General features: G+C 39.0%; 1 protein-coding gene across 9 annotated transcripts in view; it reads left to right on the top strand.

Moving 5' to 3' along the window:
- LOC144089899 (uncharacterized) overlaps positions 1-24,952 on the top strand; it is a 41,802-nt gene that overhangs the window by 12,196 nt on the left and 4,654 nt on the right. Inside the window, exons 2-5 of one of the 9 annotated variants that reach the window (XR_013305224.1) lie at positions 8,506-8,606; positions 15,639-15,717; positions 24,575-24,728; positions 24,879-24,933. Coding sequence is in view for 2 of the 9 variants with exons in the window: in XM_077621140.1 (XP_077477266.1) it covers positions 8,506-8,627; positions 15,639-15,717; positions 24,575-24,698 (325 nt within the window). In the remaining 7 variants the exon portion in view is untranslated. The other 8 variants (XR_013305223.1, XR_013305227.1, XR_013305228.1 and 5 more) reach the window with 8 other exon arrangements.

The raw sequence follows: 24,952 nt of genomic DNA, 5'->3' as shown, positions 1-24,952 counted from the left end.
CCATGGTAGACAAGGTGTTAAATGATAGAGGGCCCACGTCTGTCCCTTTAGCGTTAATCACAACCTCATAGCTCAAATTTCCCTTGGCAGTTTCAAACACTGTTCTTTCTTTTCACCCTGGACTTGACCTGCTCAACTTGCACCCAGCGACTACTTTGATCTAATAGTTCGTTTCACTTCTCACCTCATGCTCATTAGTCACATTTGTGAGCAATAACATCTTTTTTTGCAAGGTCTATAAATTCACAGGACAGCAGCCACATTAATGAGTTGCCTTTTTTTCAGTCAAGTGAAACCATCTCGATGTGTGCTGTAGTTCAGTTACTTTACCCAGTTGGGTTGAGGTGCGTTTTTTTTTCCTTTCAAAGGAGAGGACAAATGTGATATTATGTGTTAATCACAGCCGACATCAAAGCCATTCTAAGCTTCCTGAACTTCCTGCCTTCCATCTGGACATCCATGCGAGAGCGAGTGAGATCAGAGGTCGTGCAGGAGCTGTTCTCTGTCTGCTACTGAGTGGATAAAGAGTGCTAGAGAGACAGACAGCTCATGAAAGTCTCTATAAAATTGGGTTTATAGCTATGCATAGTAAAAGTGACCTCTTCACATCTCAGTCTAACGTCTAATAGAGTACCGCTAATGCAACATGTGTTAGGAATGGTGCATGGTTGGCTAAAGGGGGATTGCTGTTCATGTGAATCATTATTAACTAATTCATTATCTCAACGCAAGTCATTTTGTGGACAACATCTGGATTTTGGACTACACCGTTATCAGAATGAGAGGACACATTGCAACTCGCGTACACAATAGTAGTTGTACAAGACTGCCACTTTATTACACCACCAAGACTAAACTGCTGTATCGCAGTGTAAAACACCAGCTGTGCTATGAACCGTTCTGAAGGTTACAATGTTTTTAGTTGAGGGAAACATCAATCCAATGAAATCAAGCGTACATAAACTTTAAAACATGCTGCTCGTGAGCTTGTGGAGTGTTTACTGCCTCCAACATGACCATTGGAGAAAGTCAATATCGCCCTTAGATTGAATAAACCATTTTTCCTGCTGAGTTCTATATTGCCGTAATTCTAAAAGTGTATATAGTTTCTTGTATCAGTGTGTTTTGCAGGTTAAAAAAAGTTAATGTGGATTTATCAGTATTGAGTACAATACAAAGGAGCTGGATAACAATTTATACAGCATATCAATGTATTGGTATACATTCTAATGATTCAAGCAGGATAGCGTTCTGGTCTAAAATGTATTTAAAATTATTCCCAAAAATGAATCTATTGTTAGTATGAAATAACTGATGAATTAAAACACTTTGGTCATTCTGGTCAGATGACAACAAGCTGAATTTTTGGAATGTCAGCATGTGGGTGGTATAGACATCTTCTTTGCCATGTTGCATATGCTCACATTGAGGTTAACTGAAATTGTAACCCCAGGTGTGTGTAGCACTATTGGTTCCTTTGAGCAAACATGTCTTTGAAATGGTTCATTTCATGGATGGGTCGCAACACTATCCCCCTCCCCATTGAGTGAAGGTTGAGCCTGTATAAAAGCATGGCTTTGCGAGTGCACATACAACCTTTTTGACATTTCCCCACTGCTTCGAGCCACTGTATGTGTGTGGGAAATGATGTGTGGTGAATCTCACTTTATTATTTTTGCACTGCTAGCACCTTTCCCATGCGCCAGGCTCCATTACTCTTCAATCTAGACCCGGTTTTATGGCAAAAAAGTGGTGGATAGCTGCCACAAATTTACAAATGTGACTTCGCAAAGATCGTGATGGTATTATGCCTAAGGAAAAGAAAATGTTTTGGACACTACTGAATTAACAGAGGGCAAAAGGAGAGTTATTAATGGTATTTACATGTACTTCAATGGACAGTTTTATGTTTAAGATCGAATTTATGTGTTGAAACAGTTCATTGTGAGTCGTTGCTTGAGGGAAAACAGTCTTGTTCATGACCCTTATGGCCAATTTACAGATGGCGTGCTATCTAAAGCACATGCTGCCCTGTTAGTGGAATCATGACTTTTGACCATGGTCATTTACAGAGACAAGTTCATGACCTTGTTGAAGATGAACTATAGAGAGCATAAGGCTTCTCTGGCCTAGGCTTTTAGAGCAAGTGAATTTGATATGCCCACTGCCAGATGCTGACAAGTGCTTCCTTTTGTTTTGGAACACACAAAGAGTAACCCATAACCGGATAAAAATATTTCCATTGGTGATAGTGTAGACAGACAGGCATTTGAAACATGCTAGCATAGGAGGTCCAATGTTTATGATGATATCAACGTTGTGAAGCTATGACCAGTGCAATTTTATTTTATCCTTCATTATGTAACTTTATTTATACAGCTAATGCAGTGTTGAACACATTCTTATTTTGGAAGACTAGATCAAAGCAAAAATAAAACCTAATACAATATATACATTTACGTATAATACACATCATTTCATTAAAGCGCCAAAACAGCTGCAGAAATCATATTTGGAGGAATGAGCTGAGCTTTATTATTTGATGTATAGTGTTCTAATCATTTAGTACAGAAAATTTTAAAGAAAAAAATAGTAGATTTAAGGAGTAGGAGCCTTGGCTGCAGTAGATAAATCAGACTCTTTCCTTTACCTTCACGATCAAGCCCACTTTTTGTGCCTGTTGGAAGGCTATGTAAATAGCTGGATGTGCGAATAACACATTTGATAAAGGGCTGTCAAAATGTCTATCGCACAATCTTGACAATCCCAGAACGCTACATAAATGAAGGCCAGAATGCAGGAATAAAACACGCGCTGACAAGATGGGAGAATGAAGGAGAGGCCGAGGGAAAGAAATCACTTTCATCTAGGACATTCCGAATTCACATCTAGTACATTCCAAAAACGGAAAGTGGAGGTGGTTCTATACAGTTATACTATGCTTATATAGACATCACTCTCTGTATGCGTAATCTCTGAGGATTAATGGAGGACAATTATGGCATAGATACTAATTAGTAGCCGTAGTAATCAATAAATCAACATGTTTTAATTCATTCATTTTCCGTACCGCTCATCCTTGTGAGGGTTGCAGGGGTTTACTGGAGTTTATCGCAGCTGACTTCATGCGAAAGGCAGACTACACCCTAGACTGGTCGCCAGTCAGTCATAGAGAACGCAGAGAGACAGACGACCCTCTGCACCTACAATCATACTGCCACCAGTGGGAATCGCCACCTCGAGCACACTGGTTTTGTTCAATTTCATGTCTTACAAATGTGTGAATCTGGACACCAGATTTATTCTTTGTTTCCCTATAAAATTGTACATTTTTCCCCATCATTACATCTTGTGTTAGCTTGGGTCAGGTGTCAGTCTCTGATCTAAAAACCATGGAGGGGTGTGTGTATGGTGGAGGGGCTAGTGACATTTATAAACAGGATTGCAGGTGTTAAATTATGTCTCGCAGTCGAGGTGTGCATTGACAAATTCACGTGCTTCATGGCATTTTGATAATATGCTTTTCTGATGCATTTGAACCGAAAAGGCATTTACAGGAGCAATCCCTTAAGGCTTCACTCGTAGTGTCTTCTCTTTGATTATTGTTATTTCTATTTGGGGCCAACTAGTAAGTAGCCCAGTTTGAAGTGGGAACCGAAAAATTAGTTATAAGCAACAGTAAAAATAAATACAACTCCTTTGTCTGTGAATATGGTATTACATTGTATAATAGGGTGTCTCCACCTGGCATTCTGTTTAGTATGCTATATCTAAACCACTTCAACATTATACTAAGATTGACATGCGGTCTATGCGTTTCTAGAATGTGGAAGGGCAAACAATCGTTCAGCTCCTGAACATCTGTACATATAGGAGCACATGGGTTGAAATGCCACCTGTTTGTCTGAAGGAATGTTAGAGGAATATTGCTGGATTCACAGTGAAGACAGCACTCTACCTGCATGCCAATTATATTGTCACACTAATCTCTTCCAACAACATGCACACTCACACTCCATCCCTTTCAATGGGTGGGCTTCCATTTGAGTAAGGGCATAACATCAGTAAATGAACTGACAGCTCTTTAAAAGCAACCATTAATTGCCTTTGCTGTATTTTGCAGTTGTTATTATTGGAGATTTGGGTATTCTGATGAACAAATAATCTTCCATGGGTGCACATTTTTTCATTACGGACACATTTTAGGTGGTTATCCACCACTAGGAAATTGCATCCAATCCTAGTGAATTGAAGTTGTACTGTTTCTACTTGCATTTTGGGCTTTAACAATGCATTAATTTTGGGTAAATTTTCCTCAGGCCTGAATTTGTCCGTAAAAGTTGGAAGTGCTTGAAAGGTGAATCAGTGTTTTGGATATTTTTTTCCCCGAACAGTGTAAACTTTACTTATTTTCTCTGATGACTATGTCCTTTTCACAAACTGACTTTTGTCAGTAGTTTCAAAAATACCACAAAGGTACGTACAAGTAAGCAAAAATAGATTACCCTAAAACAAGCTGATTTTTTTTTCAGTTGGAAAACTAGGAACTGAGCAATAGAATGCCTAGCAATATTGATTCCACCCCACAGCAGTTGATGCTTTAAAACACACATACTTGTTTTTGAACAGCTTCAAAACGTAGTTTTAAAGCAATCGATTCTCACAATAACAGAAATATAAAGATAACTTTGCCTAAGGCTTGGAATCATTCGTCGTGTGACTACAGAGATCTCTCAATGTGTAAGCAATACTGCACATGTTACTGTTTGTAAGACAGGAAAATACTATCTTCTTTTCCCATCCACTTGTCCTGTTATTAGTCGATTTCAGCATGTCACCATTGACGAACTCAAGTATTAGGTTTGGAAAAGCATTGATACTACTGTATAATTATAGTCAGTCCACGCACATTTGATTCTCTGAATTTCCTCTTGTCATATTGAAGAACTAACAAGCATTATAGCTGAGTGGAAAAACATCCCAATGTTGTCTTCTGCTTATCTTGAAATATTTATCTACCGTTAAGCACTCGTAGTAGAATGTCAGGATATTTGGCACCCAGAAAAAAGCTCTATCATGCCCCTACACAGAGCCAAGTTGTCTAGCTCGGAAACATTGCCAACATCGTACCCATACTGAGTGGCTTGGAAGAGCAGAAGGTCAAGATATCCCATAACACTACATAATACTCGTAGCAGTAACAGTTCAGTCATATCAGAGTATGTCATGTTTTTTTTTCGCCTCGATTTGACATTTCATGTCACAGTTTTGGCTTCACAGTTTTTATTGAAACTCCTTATACCTAATTGGATTCTACATCCAAAATGAGATTCAAGGTCAAACAGCGGACACAAATCACACTTTCCCACCTGTATTAACACTTGTTTTTATGAGGTTTTGAAAATAAGTTCACTAGATTTAATTCAAATTGTGCGCAGCATAAATAATTAAGCCTTAACTCTTTCCTTTTTCAAAGGCTGTAAAGCAGCAGTGTACCTGCTGGTTAAATACAATGGGATTAATTTGCTCTTTTGGGCCATTTAACACATGAAGGGTCTTCTTTATATGATGTGTCTGACCCCACGAGCTACATGTAATCACAGTGTTAATTAATTGAACTGTTTAGTTGGCACAGTTAATAAAAAACGTATCTCTGGTCAAGTCACATACATGAAATGTAAACCAGATGCTAATGTTATTATGTTGTAGACCAGGGGTGTCAGACTCTGGTTGGTTCGCGGGCTGCGTTAACGTCAACTCGATTTCATGTGGGCTGGACCATTTTAGATATAATATTTAGATTTTTTTAAATAAATGGATTAAAAGAACTGTATTAAAATCCCTGAATATTCCGTTTTTTTATAGATCTAAAACAATGTTTATTTTAGCTTTTTTATAAATTTTTTAGATTTTACAAAATGATTTTTGAACTAAAAACACAGAACAAATTGATTAAAAAAATTACAATTATTGATTTAAAAGGGGGAAAATCAGGAAATTTAATATACATCTATACTCTTCATTTTAACTTGATCCTAAACAGAAAGTCGACACCCATGATTTACTTTCTCGGGCCACACAAAATGATGCGGCGGGCCAGATTTGGCCCCCGGGCCGTCACTTTGACACATGTTGTAGACTAATAAAATACTGAAAGCAAATTCTACCGGGCTAATATCACCATCGAGTACAATGAATGAGAGGAGGCTCTAAAATGGCATTGAAGGATTAAAAATCCATTATGCCAAGATTCATGGAATCCATCCTGGACAAAACGAACACATACCTTTTTTTGAGAGTGTGTTGATTTTACAAAAGGACTCCAAGTTTCTAACTAATTTTGAGAAGAAAAAAATCTGGATAAGATGTGCTTTTTCTTCTCTCCTGCATTCCTTGTTGTGGTGATCAATAAACAATCTGCATATCTTCCCTGCATCAATATTAAATGTGGCAGCTAAAGGTCTCTTCACCTGCAGGTTGCATCCAATCTGCTTTTGATGTTTACTACTTTGAAATTCACCACACGTCCAAACTGTCCCGGGAGAGTGTGTTTGTGTGGGAAAGAGTGTGTTTGCATTCAAGGCATGTATCAGGGTTAGTATATTTTACAAGTCTGCATGCAAGTGGCTTGTGACCAGCCGAAGTGGCGATTCTCACCTATGAGTGCAAGCACAATAGAACTTGGATTGACAGAAGTCTGCCTTTGTTTGCGGGTGTTTCTGTCGCAGAGGCACTCACAATTGCTCCCAACCAATCTGTCAGCAGGGTGGGGAGAATTATAGTGATTTTACCCCCCCTTTATTCCTTTTTAATGAGGAAAACAAATGAGCCGACATGAGCGCACAATTAGCTGGAAGTCGTGGCTAGTGTCGTCTCTAGATGAGCGACATGATGGCCTCTTTAGCCCTGGCGGGAGGAAAGCCCTGCCCTAGGAGATGGCTCATTAGGGCAGAGAAGGGGAGGGTGATGCGGATAGTCAACACGGAGGGCGTGGTACAAGGCTTGGGTGGAGAGCTGCTGCCAGTCAGGCACAAGAGAGGTTTTAGCCTTTGACAATATAAGTACCATTTTGGCCTTTTACAGTAGATATTAGCTCATGGTGACTTACTGAGTACTATTTCACACCTTGTTATCACAAACCACATGTTGCCTCATCACATTGTATTTTTCCCTCCACAAAAAAGAAATGACAATTATGAAAGAGCAATCATTCATCTTAGATGAATGGGCATGAAAATGCAAATTCTAAAAGTACCCCAGTGTAAACTAGGAACCTTGCATAGATTAATCACCTGACGATTAGGATGAGATCACTGAGTTTGCTCGCCTTTGTTCAATGGGCATGGCAGAGCTTGGTCCCATTGGGGGAAACGTCCACCGTGCAGGAAAAAACTGGAAGAGTGCCACCACATGGTTCAGAGTGGAACTGGGTTTTCCAATTTCTTTGCCCATTGCACCACTTTGCCCTCAGGTTGCAGAAGAAAACAATATTTTTTTAAAAATGATTTCAATGGCCGTGTAGTATATTTCTTTTATGTTGATACAGATAATGTTTCAATCTCCCTGTTTTAGTTATTCTCCCTCCCGCACACCATGCCAGAATCCTAGTAATGATGCTAGATCACAGTCGGTGCTCAATTAATTGACCTGTCTTTTTGAAAATGGATGCGGCATGCATCGATGACAGACACTGTGAATCAAATCTTTATGCCCTTTTTCTCTGCTCCTAATGAAATGCAAACATAAAACCCTTAATGGCTTTTTTTATTTTAACATCATGGCTGTTTTAATACAAGATATGACTAAAAGAGGCTGCTACTAGAGAATGCTGACATATTAGTGGTCCTTTTATGTACTGTGTTCTTGACCGTTGCCAAACACTGTCTCAACTAAGGTATAATTTATTAATAGCAATCATCTTATTGATTTTATTTAATTGCTTCGTCTTGTAAGTCATGTGAGTCTGCTATAGTTGGACAGCACAGTAATATTTAGCTGAAATTAGGAATGTTTTCATTGCTTGTCATGTTTAATGTTTATTTACACCACTGATGCACAATTAGTACTAGTTGGAGAATTAATTGGCAATTTGTTAAAATAAAATGATGATTTATTCAACAAATTGGATATGCATGTATAGTGATTCTAATTAGCCATATCAGAATCATAAATTCACCAGGATCTTTCATTCATTAGGGGCTTTTTAACGTGTTCAACTTTTGTTACCACCAATAAAACTACTCTGATAGTTTAAATTGATTTTATAAATTACTCCTCCCTTGAAAATTATTATTTTTATATTAGTAGGCAAAGTTTGATTCATCCAAATGTTTGTTTAGATCCACTATAAACTTTTGCTGTATAAACAGATTTATGTACTTGTCTGTATTTGAAGTAAGAAACTTCACTAAAGTATCTAAAATTTTCAGTGCTTCATATTTAAAAAATGTTTCAGTCCTACAATAAAAGAATTAAACCCAATCCATTTCTACCTTTTGATTTTAGATTCACTAGACCAGGGCCAAGTCCGGTCTTCGAGAGCCCCTATCCAGTCTGTTTTCCATGTCTCCCTCCACCAACACACCTGAATCAAATCATCGGGATCGGTATGAAGCTTCTGGACATACGTATGTAACAACGTCTTTCTATTTTGTAACATTACAACACTCATTACATATCCCGATGTGTAAACTAATAATAGTTTCGTTCAAATTGCTATCATGCTTCAAAACCATTTTTTATATTTAACACTAGAAAAAAAAAATTAAAACGCGTAGTTTCTTGTCTTTGTCACTCCTGCCAAGACAGATTCAACAATTAACATGTCAGAAAACACCACGTTTTAATTAACTATTGATCACCGTACAAGCCCTCTATACATTGGCCATCTCTGTTTTACCACGTGTTTGTCTGGCCGAGCACGACCCACCCGTGTCCCCACGGGACCACCATGTCACACAATTTATCATACGCTAGCGAGAATCGCTCCACCATGCTTTCACCTCTTAGTGTCCCCACACGGCTTTCCTGCCCTCCCGTCACCCTACGAACTCTTTTAGGGGACATTTCAATTAAAGAGGCAAATATTTGGTAAGTTTTTAATCTGCCTTTCACCTTGTTTATCTTTGTAGCCAAACCACCAGCACCCAATTAGTGCAGCCATGAATAACACCATCTGACTGTTCTCCTTTATGCGGATATTAGAAATGCCATGTGTATGGGATTAGTCTCCTTGAGCCTATTCCGAGGCCATGAAGTGAGTCTCACGAGACCGCAACGTGACTGCATATCATCAAGCTGCAACAGAGTGAAACAAGTGGATTAAATTAAAAAGGAGTAAACTTTGTCAAAAGGACGAACTCTAATAAGGAGTGGATTATCCGCATAACTATCTATCTCCTACGAATAATTCACCTGGCACACATGCTTTGTTGCACATGACTTTTGGGGGGGGATGTTAGCATGTAATAACAGCCAAGATTTGTGCATTGGTTGAGCATTTTCCGACTGTTTGCATCTCGCACATAACCGACTTCACGTTTTCATCACTTCTCAGTGACTATCTTTGGCCAGCAATTTGCTTAGAAACAGCTTGTTAATGGTCAATTGATTAGGGCTTAATGGGAGTATCGATCTGGGGGTTCCAGAATGTGATTTCTTTATTTATTTTTGGTCCAGTGTTGTGTGCTTAATTTGAAATGCAGCCGTGTTTCTCTGCTGGTTTAGCGCAAAGTGCGTATCATTAGTGTTCTTCCATTTCTTCACCTAATGCACCTGAGCAGATAAGGGAAATTAACTTGAGGGATTGTCTAGGTGTTCATTTATTTCCACTGTGCTTCACTTTTGAAGGCTGGTAACCAGATCTGTCTTTAACATGAAGCTTTAATGAAACATGTTTCATTGTTTTTGATGGAAGTTTAAAAGTACCCTTGCTCCCTTCAAATCAGGGTGAAAGTCCCCCACCGCTCCTAAATCAATACAGAGATGCTTATTTGCACTCTTCTAGTCACAGTCTGGTGCACTCTCTGTAAATAAGAGCTACAGTACCAGGCTCAACGTGTTTAGATCAGTAGCTAATCCCAAAATGATTTAGCCTGATCACTGGTAATATGCATTTAGAACCTTGAGAACGTGTATCATTAGGTGTATTTCAAAATGAATGTACAATACTGTCCATTAGTCTTTTCCAGGGGAAAAAGTGGCCACAGGCAATAAAGATGTCGAGGTAAAAGATGAGTGTTCCGTTTCCAGAGCTTCATTATTCATCAAATACTGTTAGGGAAATTTAGGATCTTAATTCTTTCTTTGCAGTCCGATGACAGAGCTGTGATTCCAACAATGTTGAAGTGGAGGTTGACGTGTCTTTCATAACTAATGTGCACATGGGAAATAATCCTTCATGGAGAAGGATGTTCTCTCCTGCTAGACTTTGGGAAGCCATGCCAGTGGGAGATTTCACCTCATCCTTTCTTTCTTTCACTACACGTGGGAGTGCCAAATGTTTCAAATTGATTGCTAAGAAATCTATAGATTTATTTTTTGCTTGCCTCTGCAAACAGGCAGATTGTCATTTAACTCGTTCACTACCATTGATGATTTCAGTCGTCCATTCAGGCTCTTTCTATCAATCTTCTGTGAATTCATTTGAATTAACATTACATATTAGACAAATACATTTGAAGTCAGAGTGGCAGGGAATAAACAGCTCTCACAGCGCAAATGGATTACATGTTTGTCTGTAAAGTAGGTCTCCATTTTTGTACCTTTTAATGAAGTCTTTTTTAATCTCCTCTTGCTTCTATAGTTTAAATAATGCCACCACATTGTTTAGTGGGTTATGGGATCCTGGAAATTTGCATCTGAAAGTTATTGTGGTATTGGTCCTTGTTTAATAGGAAATCAACTGACATACATATAGTGGTAGGGGTGGACTATAAAGCAATGACGACGCTGGGCTTTGGCTCATGGCGATATTAGTTTGCGTTTTAATCCCTTAAAACAAACATTTCAAAAATCAAACCAAACGAGTTTCAACTCAAGACACGGGGTCTTATTTATAAACAGATTTCATGTATTTATAAGAAAATCATCAAAATGACCTTACAGCACCTGTAATGTTTACATTTATGTAAATTATTCGTTCCCATTGGCCCTTGGCGAGTGGGTGTGTTGGTGGGTAAGAGCTTAAATTTCGAACTCGAGGCTATTAGGGAATGGGCTGTCTAGGAAGCACAAAGTCAGCAGGCACTTGCATAACGAAGCGCGCTGTGATGTCAGTCCTTCACTGATTTGAAATATGCTCGTTTGCAAAGTGATTTGACTAAAAAAGAGATTTAAATCAAAGCACGAATCACTTTGATGACAAACTTTCCACAGGTCAGACATTCCTGTTGCAAGAAACAGTGGAAAGCATTGGATTTTGAAACAAATGCAACACAATTTTACTCCCCTTCCTATAATTTCTATACATTTGTTTTCATTTGTGTAAATCTGTCTTGTATTTTCCAGAGGCGCAAATGATCATTTAACGATATCAACTTTGTAGCCAACATCTAATGAATAAATGAATAGTTGCTCAAGGCATGATATGATATGACCATGGTTTATATTTTTATATAGCTGCTCTCGTGTACCTAGTTCTCCATTTTAAAGGGGTAATTAATGGGCAGCATGCCCAGCTGCCTGTGTGTATCTCACCAAGAGGTCTGCTGGTAAGCATGCGACATCCTCAGCCAACAGACCTGAGACAGCCGGCTGCTTTGCAGGCTTTGCAAGGATGTCATCGAGATCTTTTTCTAATCCTAAACTCCCCCGCTGCGAGCCTGTTGTTGTTGTAGCATTACGCAGAACATATGACAGCGCTGATAAGAAGGACTTGGTGAGATTGAGTCAAATTAAAAAAGGATCACTGCGTTATTAGCTAAACTTTGGCAGAACGCTCTCACACTCGTAATGATCCTTTTGTCAACAGTCGTTTTTTGGACACTAAATGCGTCTGGCTGTCATCAAGGTTTGCTTCTGTGGACAGTGCTGCCTCGTGTGAGGAGGGGAGGATTGACAGTGCTTAGACTTTTACTTATTGGCCTCATTTCTTCATCTTGGTGAAGTATGTGTGTGTGCATCCGACGTGGACTTGTGAATAAAGTCAACTCTTGAGGGGATTTTAGCTGCTCGACCCCCAAACAGTCAAAGCTTTGCATGTGATTTGCCATGGGAGAAGGAGCCTTTTTTTCCTCACTATAAACTCAATGAACTGATGTTTCTTACTTAACTAAATAGAATGTAATATGGAAAGTCAAATGTATGTTTATTGCAAACAATTATCACATACATACACATTAATGTCCAAATGATGAGAATAATCATTGAATGAGTTTTGTAGCTCAAGCCCGTACATTTTAGTACTAAATGTATGTGTAGTTTTCCATTTTTAAACACATTTAAAAATGTACCAGAACCAGGAATGGGCATAGATAGAAGCTAATCCAAGAGGAGTCGATGAGTCTCAGTTTTCATATAGAATATAGAATACAGCTATGGGACGACATTCAGCTACACCCACACGTCAACGAATTGTGTGGATGTAGAACAGATATTAAAAAGGTGTTTAAAAAATAATAATAAAAATGTTCAGAGAGATTCTTCAAGTCATTGAACTACAACAAATACAATTGTCAATTGAATGCCCTTGTTATTATAAAGCGGTTCAGAAAATGAATAAATGTCAATCGAATGTTTCCATTTACTTTCCTCCCGGAATCAAAACCATACATAAACCTTTTAGTTACCCTTCCATGTTTTTACAGTCCTATCCGTTTTCTTTAACTAATTGTACTGTAGTAGTATGATAACATACTATTACTGTGATTCTGCCCAGTCACATTAGAGAAATGACCCTGAATGGTGTACATATCACCATAGAGACCATTATGTCGGTCTTACAGTAGAATAAGCCTTTTTTTTTCCTGGCAAAAGAACAATGAGAGTCATAAATGTTGAGTGATGACTTTAATTCACCATCAGAACGATTTACCATGATAACGTGTTCTGTTCCATAGCTCACAGCTGGTTTGCTATTCGTAAGAAAAGGCATAAATGTCTTCATGCATTCACTTGAAGGGTAAATTAAAATGATAGCTTTAAAAGTGCATGGCTGTGCTTCTAATGCATCCCATGTGTTAAAAAAGACAGAAATGTGTTTTGTTGCTAGTGTGTCTGGTGCAGATAGGACACCCCCCCCCATACATATCAAGAGAATAAAAATGGCCCGCATGTTGCGAAAAGCCTCAGCGCCTTCTGATTGATTTGTCTGTAACAGTGACAACAGGCTTCCCTTGTGTTTCACTCCCCCATAATTCTTTGATTAATGCTGAGCATCCCAAAATCGCTCCGCGGCAACACAAAAATCGAATTAAATCACCTGGATAAAATCTGTAATTGATTGAAAGTGTCAAAAAAGGCGGACAATATCATTAATAATGTGAAGCACTTTAAAAAAGAAGTGTATTAAGAGGTTTTGTTCCAATGTTTTGTTTATTTGTCCCATGATACGTTCCATCACGTCTGTTTGGCGCTAGCACCGTGTCACAGGTGACATATAGCTGTCCCACATAATCTTTCTTTCCATCCTAACGTATTCCTGTTTCATGGGAGTTCCCCATAGGACCCGTACATTCACACGTAAGGATCTTTATGTACAAATTCATAAGCCACAGATCACTACACCAATAAATGGAGGCGGTGTGCGCTTCACAGTGTATGAATTTGTTTCAAATCAATACTGTAAATTATTGAAGACGTGGGGTGGGGATAAGCCAAATGATATTCATTGAAGGGAGCAATGTTACCCTGGGCTGCCAATAAAACAACAAGTTTTCTTTTACTCCCCACTGCAGCTAGGAAGTGTCTACATTGTCACTTAGTAATATTCATGAATAACAATTACCGGATTTTTCTAACTATAAGTTGCACAAGACAAATAATGCACAATTAAGAGGTAAAAAGTGTATATAAGTCACACTAGAGTATAAGTTATATCTTAGGCAGGTCAATTTTTTATTTGATCAGAAACCAAGAACAAACATACTTTAAAGCAAATAAAATTAAATGGAGAACAACAGGCAAAATAGAAAACAACATTAACATATATAAGTCGCACTTGAGTATAAGTTGCAGGCCAAATGATGAAAAAAAAAAAGTGTGACTTATAGTCCAGCAAATATGGTACACATTTTCCCAATTCACGCAAAACACAATTCCTCAGGAATTAGATATGCGTAATTTGAATTGGGATAAAATAGAACCAGCAAGTCATATTGGAAGCTGTTACTAATTAGCTAAATAGATGGAAGCAAAATTATTGACAAATACATTCATTTACATAGTCAGATCACTTCAACCTTACAAACGGCGAGATTAATTTTTCTACATTTAGTAAAATAATACCTTTTGGAGTGAAAAACCAAACTGTTTCGTTTTTTCCTTAGCTCTTGTATTGGATACCGAAAATTGAATTGTGACGTAATATGAATGTACTTATGTATTGAATACCGAACATTGAATTGTGACGTAATGAGTTGTAAATTCAATTAAAATGAGAAAGATCCTTGACATTTTTAATACACATGTCTCATAACCAACAGCACAGAGCAAAATGCATATGAGCCCTACTTCCCATCAGGCATGAAGTAAAGCACTTTCTTTGACATCATAGTGAGTTGAGAGTGCAAACCCATTGACGCGTGTGCATCATTAGCAACCGTCATGTCAGAAGGACTGGATTTCACCTTCCTCTGAGAAGATTTGGATTTGATAAGTACGATCCAAGCTCTGCTGACCTTCCATTTTTTAGGGAAATATGCAAGGCAAACAAGCGCAATATATTATGGGCTGTCACGCTCTAACAGTTTCTGATGTGAGATACACACCTATGGCTGACAGCCATTATTATTCTAGCTGCCAGTATTACACACGCAAGTGAGCAGATGATGCCGTATGTGTTGTAGGCTGATGGAGATGTCAATAACCCCATCCAGCACCTTGTCAGTGTCCACTTGTTTGTGCTAGACCTTGCATCTAAAGAGCTCATAGCTAACAAAAAAGAGATTAGCACATTGTAAAATATGCAAGAAATTTTGCAGCAGTGGTGCTGTGATTGTCAGTGCAAATTGTTGTCTGTCCCTGTGTGTGCCCTATGTATGACTGGCGACCAATTTAGGGTGTAGTCCACCTTTCACTCAGCTTTGATAGGTTCCAGCATCCACTCGCCAGGATAAGTGGTGTTCAAATTGAATGAATAAATATTTTAAAAAATTAAATTAAAAAAATCTTTAGTTCCTTGAATAGATGTGGCATCTATTGAAGGAACTAAATCACAAAAGAATAACCTGCTTTTTGTCGGTGATACATTTAGCTCCAAGTGATTACTTTTTAAATCAAAAAATCTAGCTCAAGCTTTTTTTTCCTTTAGTCTGCTTAAGTGCAAAATCAAAACGTGTCTCAATTAAGTGCAAACTCAAGTGGATAACGTGGTGTGCACCATTGCCTGAAGAAATGAAAGGCCTGGAGTTTTGAGCACTAATGGCCAGAGCAATAGCAAGCACTCATCTCTCTTCATTTTCTCTTCATTTTCCTTGTAGCTGAATTCCATTCTGCAATCATCATTTCCAGCTGTGAGCCGGGCCATCAAGAGAAAGCTGCTGCATGCATCTCAGCACGGTATTTACTCTGAAGCATTTATCTTCACTCTCTCCTACTTTTTCTCAGCGTATGTCAGCTTACATGTGCAGCCTGAGATGCATATTAGTTAAATTCTGTGCTGGATTGGTCGGAGAAAAAAAAGAAGCTGCACACATAGCAGCCCTTGAGGACAGTTTTGCCCACCCCTGTTGTAACCAAAAGTTCGATTCGGATAAGTTTCTAACTACCGGTGGCCCTATTGAGGTTATGAGCACTTCAGATTGATGAATGGTTGACCTGACATGTGTAGTTTGTCAAAATGGGTACAGGGATTTCAGAAAACATCAATACAAATACAGGCACAACAGTTTGAAAGAATCAACTTAAACACACCACACATATTCAAATTTTTCTTATATGATGACCTCTCACAAAGACAATCATTGCAGGACTCACAATTGGTAGGGAGAAATCAGCTAACAAGATCATCAACGTTTTCACTTCACTCAGAATACACAATCACCCACAATCAGATTTTGCACATGTACATTTGTTTCCCACTCATTGTGCCGTATTATATAATCTTGTATCATAATGTATACCTATTTTTTAGTTTGTTTTGTGATAACTTGCTTCCCCCAAACTTTTAATGGCTTAAGTTTTTTCTTCAGATTTTCAAATTGTATATTATGTTCACATCCAAATGGATGGCTAAATATGAATCCTGTTTAATTTTAATTTAATCAAATCAAATAATTATTGAATATAATTACAACTATCATACTTTCATCAAGCGGTACAGTCGGCGAGTGGTCAGCACGTCCACCGCACAATTCTGAGATCAAGGGTTCAAAGGTTAGTAGCTTCCTGTGCTGAGTTTGCAAGTTCAACCCATGCATCCATGGGTTTTCTCTGGGTGCCCCATTTTTTTCCGACATGCCAAAAATTGTGCACAGTAGGCTGGTGACCACTCTAAATTGTCTCAAAAGATGAGTGTGAGCATGAGTGGTTTTTCGTCTCATTGTGCCCTTCAATTGACTGCCAACCAATCCCCTGCCTACTGCCCACAGTTGGCTTGGGTAGGCTCGAGCAGCGTCGCAGCCCTTGTGAGGACAAGCATTACAGAAAATGAATGAAAGAATACTTCCATCATCATAGACCTGGTTGGCAGCACTAATGACATAATAGAAGCCCTTTATCATGAAAAACGTCTCATTTTAATCCACCATGGTTGCAGAAAACAGTTAATTGTGAAAAATACCACTGTTGACCTTTCTTCTGCTAAACTGGACTGGATTCAGGTTATTTTGGATGTAATAAAATCCAACAAGAGAGCTAAGTATACAATTTTCCATCATGACTATAAGCCCGTCAGTTGTGACAAAGTCAACAATATACTACAACTGAGCTGAAGTGTAGGACTATAAAAGACAACAATCCCTTTAGGATGACTTATTGTCAATGTCAAATCATAAACCAAATGTCTAAAGGTTTAATACATCTCCCTTTGTCACGGGTATAGTATGGAATCGAGACCTCCAGGGAAACTCTAAAATGTAATTTTACTCTCACTGGAATCACAACTACAGAACATTCAAAACCACTCAACCAATCTACCATGACGCTACCATAATATTTAAGAAATTATTATTGAGAATTTTCCCACTGTTCACACTATCTCAGACCTCCTGCTGATTTGACACAGTAAAACCATTAGATTCAATTACATTCTGTGAATAATACACTGGTACCACAGCAGTCATTCATGGCCGGCTGGGTTTTAATTACTGCTAATTACAATTTGCATAAAGCTTTTTGGCAAATGGCTCCTGAAGTGGCTGTAATAATCAGACATGGGCGCTTATGTGTGGATGCTGCTGAAAAGCCATCCAATAAATCGAAAAGGAAAAGAGCGAAATGAATGGCTACAGTGTCACAACACCGATAGGCTCTGTCTACACATCACTCACCACTGGTAGGCAGTCCCCCTCAAATAGCAGTAATAATGTTGCTCTTCGTGTTGTAAACTAAAAATAAACTCTAGACCAATCAGCAGTACTAATAGGCGATCACCTTAACTTGTGTTAGCATTGGCCGATGTGTCTTAGCCAAACGTTATAGTTATTAGTTGACACTTACTGAATAGGGCTCCACTGAGATAACCACATCCTAAAACTGAAATTACATTTGATGGCAGTCATTAGTTTGGATCGTTGGCTCAATACATCACTCTGTCAGAGTTTTAGCCGATGAAACCTATTAAATGCCATTAGCGGTGTTGTGTTGGAAAGCTGAAAATTGGCCTTGATTGTGCAACAGTGGTGTCTTGTAAAACTGTGTCCTTTGTAGTCACAGACAACAGACTGGCTCACCAGTGACAATACTCAAAAAAGCGAAACACTCCCTAGGGACCATGGCCGTGCTTACATGCAGCCAACGTTCAGGTTACGGTCATTAGTGTACAGTACAGTTCACTGTAAATGTAATAACGCACCTCGATGCAAAGGACAGAGTGAGGATCTGGAAAAAAATCTACATGAATATGGCTTTGGCTTCAGGAGAATGTTTGATGTTATTTCTAGAAACTGAAACTGAATGGAGACAACCTACACACTATAGACATTATTGTCCCATAAATGATCAAACGAAGTGTTTGCATAAAATTTCGGACATGTACTCCCTTTTTTGAGATACCTCCTGAGGCAGGCACCTGTTGAGTGACTTCCTTATCTTGACCCAGTAGGTGCGCGTTTCAGAGTAGCTAGCCCTGGCGATGGACACGGCTGATATACCTGACAGCTGTGACAGAAAGGAACTTGTGTCGAACCGATGTCGCCTACTGACCCTCTTTGTCCCCCTCTTGTCATCGGTTGCGATGCCAGGGTGACAGTCGCTCTCAAGGGAGGAGCCTGCAACCTTTTCTTAACTAATGGATCTTTCATCATTCTCCTGTGCCACCAGTGTGAGCCCTGTGTTTATTGCTCTTTATTTTAAATTAAATCCACAGCCACGGCCATCTATCATGGTCGCCCGTGACCTTTACTAGGGTTGATGACTTGGCCTGTACAAGCTAGTCTGTGTGTGTGTGTGTGTGTTTCGAATCAAAGTGTAGGGCATCAGAGAAGACAGTGCAGGCTCTCCCACATGTCTAGGTAGGAAAATGTGTATTTTCTTTGTCAGAAAACGCACAAATGTGATGTTTATTCGATTGTTGTTCTCCCTGTGATTTGAATGAGAACTCACGTAAACAGAGTTTTCATAGCTGTTTTATCAGCTATATAGGTTTTGCTTTTATTGCAGCTTACAGAAACATGCCATAAAGAAGTAGTAGCCATACAAGCATGCTACTATCTCAAAAACATAACAAGTAAGGCAGTGGCGGTCTGTGCATTTCCTAGTGACGCCTTCAGCAAAAACTATTTTATGGCTATAAAACCTCTACTGCAGCTATAGCTGCGACACATAAAAATAATCAATAATAACCTCATACAATTGAAATATTATTTAGGAATATAGCCACATTTTACTCACCAAAAATCATTTTTAACTGTACATAATTTCCATCCTCCTTTCGTTCTTCCTTATTTTCTATCGCCATCGAATCTAATGCTGAAAGTCGAGCCTGTCCTGTCGTATTTCTGGCATACGTTTTTATTTGATTTAGTGATGAAAATGTTCGTTCCCGGTTATGACAGGCTTGCTTCCAAGTTGTCCGACCTTTCTTAATGATGTCCAGTTTTTTTTCTTCTTGAAAAGTCCGTCTTGAAAATGGCTTTAAATCAACACAACAATATATTTGCTTGTGCAGCTCGCTCCAGATACAGTTTGGTAGCTCTGGCTAGTCCACTATCACTAGCCAATCATAGTTGGTGAAAGCGATGACGTATCCCTATGCCTGCAAAAAGGCATTGCAGCATTTATATTGTTAAATTTTTATAGTAAAATGAAAGCATCAGTGCATCACTCCAGGAAGTAGCAAGCACAATGCCCCGCACCCAGCCCGCCGACCACCTAAATTCCCTCTAACCAACCTTCGGGAATAGGATGAGGGAGAACCGGTTCAGGGTGTCCCCTACCTCTGGCCTGAAGTCAGCTGGGATAGGCTGCAGCACCCCCTGCAATCCTGGTGAGGATAAACGATTCAGAAAATTAGATGAGATGAAGTTGTATCTGAGAGAATTATGAAATTAGCTGAAATGGTGAGAAGTATTGTGTTCCAGAATGAGTCTCCAACTGAGGTTCTTGGAAAATGTATCACATTTTCCATTTTATCATACGTAATTATCTGTCCTTTTACAAATGGTTCTGAAGTACGTTGTTTTCTCAGAATAAATGGTTTGAAAGCTCAGCATTATATCAAATTACTCTCGTTTAAGTAGCGGAACCACACTAAGTGGTTGAATGTAATTTTTCTCTGTGTGCAGAATTCATTCAAAAAGCCCACTTTTCAATGCTTTGGGGTTGTGAAATACATTTTTTTGTCTGTAAGTGATTGCTGTGTATGGCATACCTGAAACTCGAGATAATGACTGCAAAAATTAGGTACATTTAACAATGTGGATGCAGCAAGGACGTTTTTTGAGTGATGTTTTGTTGATGCAAAATTGCTGCAGAGGTGCAAAAATGCCATCCAAACAAAATTCACCTTTTAGCTGCCTGCCTGTACATTTAGGGGAGAGTGGGCCTTATAGACATTCATTTGGCAATGACTCTCTGCCAAAGCCACTATCAGGAGCTGGGTTACATTGCGGTCAAAGTGAAATCAAAACCAAGTGCCTGAAGCTTCTCACTCTGCCATAATACAGTATTCTGCAGTTTCGTCTGAACGGGGACACTCCAGCACTGCACAAGAATAATTTCAATCTCTGGCCAAGGATCATTTAGCACTGGGCAGCAAAGAAAGAATAACTAACCTTCAGCGTAATGACCTGGAGTCTGCAGAATTTTTATTATGAAAAATGACAAAGGCATCATTTCTGTTAGTGGCATTATTTTATATTTCTGTAACAGTTAGGATATTTTCTTGGAGTTAACAAGTTCTGATTTGAGGACCATCACTAAAAACTCAATGAGTATTTGAGTACTAGTGAAATATAGAGCATACGTACTAAATATAAAGGTATATATGTATTCTTCTAAGTCAAGGGTGTCCAAACTATTCTACAAAGGGCGACAGTGGGGGCAGGTTTTTTTTCCAACTGATGCAGCACAGACAGTTGAACTAACAATGTTTCTGCTGAAACTTGCAGCATCTGACGGAAATCAAGTGATTACACTTTTAAGTCACCAGTCTGGTGAAAATGAATCCTCTTCTTTGGTTGGAATGAAAACCTGAACCGACTGCGACCCTTGAGGACTGGTTTTGGGCACCTATATTCTAAGTAACCATTTGTGTTGATGGGATACCAGAAAAAATATTCACCACTTTCACAAGAAAAACTGAGTAATCATGTTTTGGGTTTGGCCTTGCAAAAATCGTGAAATGGATTTTATGCTTGGTGTCAAATGTCGCGGCATCCGTTATCGAGGTCACCACGCCCGTAGAATAAATAATTGAAACTACTGCCTTCCTCAAGGCCCAACGGTGTGCCCAGTGGGAGAATGAATTTCATTGAAAATCAATTATCTGGTTGAATATTAAAATGAAAAAATACAAATTTACTACAGTGCCCTAAACACGGGATCAATTATTTTTTTTCTTGAATTTTTAAAACGATATAAAAAAAATCTTATATTACAGATATAATTCATTCATTCATTCATTTTCTGTTCTGCTTATCCTAACTTGGATACCATGGGGTGCTGGAGGCTATCGCAGAAATCAAGAGAATGATCTTGTGTAAGATGATGTGCATAAGAAATAACAGCCCAACCTTGTGTGCCAAGTGGTTTTGCTGTGGACCCCAGTAGACATCGGTTACATACACAAAACTAGAACTATGTCGTGATACAGTTTTCAGAATCTCATCAATATACTAGTTTTACTTTTCTTTTAACATTAGTACATAAGCTCTGATCTCAGAAAGGCGCTTGCGACCACCTTACAACTCATTTCAAATTTGACTCCCCTGATCAAATTTTTGAGCATCAATATAAGAAAGACACAAGTATATAAATGGTTGTAGGAGAGACCAGTAAATGCACATGATTTAAAATGGGCTTGCAATTGACTTGTGCTCACAGTTTGGAATTTAACTCAATTCTCCTTTGATCAATCAGCAATGGAAAATGCACAATAGACAAATTGAAACTGAGTGACTACCGCTTCACACTCACTCTAAAATGCAAATTTATTTTCAGCCCACTCACAAATTCACGGTACAACTGAGTCTGTTTACTCCCTGAAGACATTCAACCCCCTTTTGTATTCCTTCCGCTGGTCTGATATTTATTCAACAACTTCTGGTCAAGTATGCATGAGACAAGCTAGGGCTTGCATTCACATGACTATAACACCTGTAAACACCTAATATTTTGCAGCACAGTAGTTTCCTCCATGGGTTTATGTGTCACCTGTTCTTTCAGTCAATAGCGGAATATCTAAAGCAACACCAGGCAACAAATAAATGTACATCCGCTTCCATTAGTGTTTTCAAACAGCCAACCTAAACGCTGAATATTTAATAGACATTTTTCATTATGGTGTGAGCCTTTTACTACTAATTTCCTGTTCAGCGTAAGAGCATGTTCGAAGTTGCTTTATGTTTACAAGCACATAGGTCACTGGCTTCAAGGTCAGATTTATTGTTGATGATTGCAGCCAATGAATATGCAAAACAGAATAAAGAAGCCTCAGCGGTACACTGGATGTCATTATCATAGCTTCTACAGCAGCACACTTAATGAAGGTGAGGTCTTAATTAATTGATTGCTCCCATATGTGCTTTATCTAGATCTTGGATCCTGGCTTGAATTTCTTTCTTGGAGTTTTGTGTCTTTTTTTATACTATGGTCAGTCATTGTAATGTTTAATGCATGGGTAAAGAGATATCTGAGCTGTTTTGATAAGCCAGACACCGCCAGGAAGATCTCCAAAGCCAACAGACAGGACTTTGACCCTCTCCCGTGGAGTAATCTCATCCTCGTAGAAGCCTGCGTGTCCGTGCGGATGAAATGGAGTGATGGCTGTCTGCTCTTATCTTCCAGGATTTAGTCCATAGGGAGAGATTCAGCTGGGAATTGGAACAGCCCTGTGGATCTGCCCATAACTCACGTTGGATATTTTCGGGTGACCCCAACAGAATACAGAGCACACTACAATCACATCAACATACACACAGTAGGGATGTAGTGACACATAAGATAACAAAGACTTGTTATTGACTGTAAAACTAGATTGCCAGGAATTTTCTTTTGTCACGGTTACTGCATGGTTTCTCCTTCATCTTTACTTTGTCCTGTCTAACCGTAATGGACTTGCCAGGGATTTAAACGACAGGTCAACACCCTGTTCTCAGACTCATCAGGATACAGGATATTGAAACAGATAAATGGTAAAGAGGAACGAAAAGAGCTGCCAGGGCTCGTACACACCAACCTGATCTCCCTGTAAGATACATGGAGATATATTGCCTTTTGACTTGATTGGGTTGAAGGTGCAGAATGCTCTGTCTTATCAGCTATATAGGTTCTGCTTTTATTGCAAAAAAAAACTAAGTGCTTATAGGAAAGCTATTTCACATTAAAACAGAAGAAAACTAGTTGTGGATATTCCTTTTATATTTCAACTTTGAACTGCTCAAATCACTATACTTTGCGGTTTTTTGGCAAAGACATTTCTCATTAGTGTTGCACTGATTGTGATAAGGGATCACATTTCATAAAACATCACAAGCCACTTGGTAGCTACAGCATTTACTGTCTGCATCCACTTGTACTGCAACGAAACCTTCAGTTTTATGTAATTGGGGTTTTTCCTAAGCACGTTATATTAGGATGTCAAATATGCGCTGAAAAAGGACCTGAAAGGGCAGTTGTTAACGAGCCAAGTCTGTCCTTTTGTCCTTTGCTCAGATGGGTTCAAACAATGTCCTTGTGCTCAGCTAGCTTTATCATTATTACCCATACCCTGCAGAGCAATGATCCCCCAGACAAAGGGCTCCAGTTTGGCTTGTTGGATGGTGGCCTAAGTCGTATCATTTATACATTGTGTGCTCAGAAGAAACATAAGACACGTTCCCTAATACTATATCACCCGATCTGGCACAGTGCTTGAGCTTTTTGCCACTTAAAGGTCTAACTCTTTTACTTTTATATTGTCCTCTGCCATTCTCGTAGACTTATGACAGGTTGCTCTTACTTACAAGCTGAGTTAGCTTACATCTATTTAACATATATCATCTCAACAAGCTATTGTTTATTGATAGAGATATGCTGCTGAATGAGGACGTTAATTGGCAAAAAATAAATAAATGTAGTTGTGGAATATACAGTTTTTCGACTCATCCTCATTAGGGTCGTGGGAGGCGCTGGAGCCTATCCCAGCTGAATCCGGGCCAGAGGCGGGGGACACCCTAAATCGGTGGCCAGCTGATCGCAGAGTTTTTAGACTGTCTTTATTTAAAAATATATATACGTATATAAAAAAAAAAACTGTTGCTCAACTGTTATCATAGCAAACATGCTTATACAAATACATGTTGACTTTGTGGTAGTAGATGCCCTAAATGTAGGGATTTCATATGTCTAGTTAGGGGATAAAAGTTTCTACCTATGCTAATAACCTGACAATTAGCCCATGGAGTTGGACCTAATCTGCATTAGGAAATGTTCCCTCTGGTTATGAAGTCAAAACACTTCCAAATGAAGCCCTACTTCTTCAAAGTGCATTTTTTTCTTCAAGGCCTGGTGTGTGTACGTGTCCATGTCTGTCATAAATTTCTCATTTCTATCCCAGAAAGGAGGGTCCCTATTGGAAACGACTGCTCCTTATGGCCCGGTATGACTGGTTGTCACTTTGTCCTGCGGGTGTAATTAGGAAAAGGGCAGATGAGGTCCAGGAATTGCTGTTGTGCCCGTGAAGCACAAATGGACCATCATTTGGTGGGACGGTAATGACATGAACGCTGCTGGAACACTGATGACATGGCAGCCAGTAATCATCATCAGCATCATCAGCACCACACATGAGATGATAGAGACAATATGGAGGTAGTTGACCTCTGCTTACTGCTGTCATACAGAGAGCTTTTGTTTTTCAGGGTCACTTCCCAAAACATTCATTAAACATTTGGACCCAACAAAGACTAGTCCTGAGTAAGTAGATCCTTGCTTG

This window comes from Stigmatopora argus, chromosome 15, assembly GCF_051989625.1.
Source record: "Stigmatopora argus isolate UIUO_Sarg chromosome 15, RoL_Sarg_1.0, whole genome shotgun sequence".
Lineage (NCBI taxonomy): Eukaryota > Metazoa > Chordata > Actinopteri > Syngnathiformes > Syngnathidae > Stigmatopora > Stigmatopora argus.
This window is presented reverse-complemented; position numbering and strand designations above follow the sequence as displayed.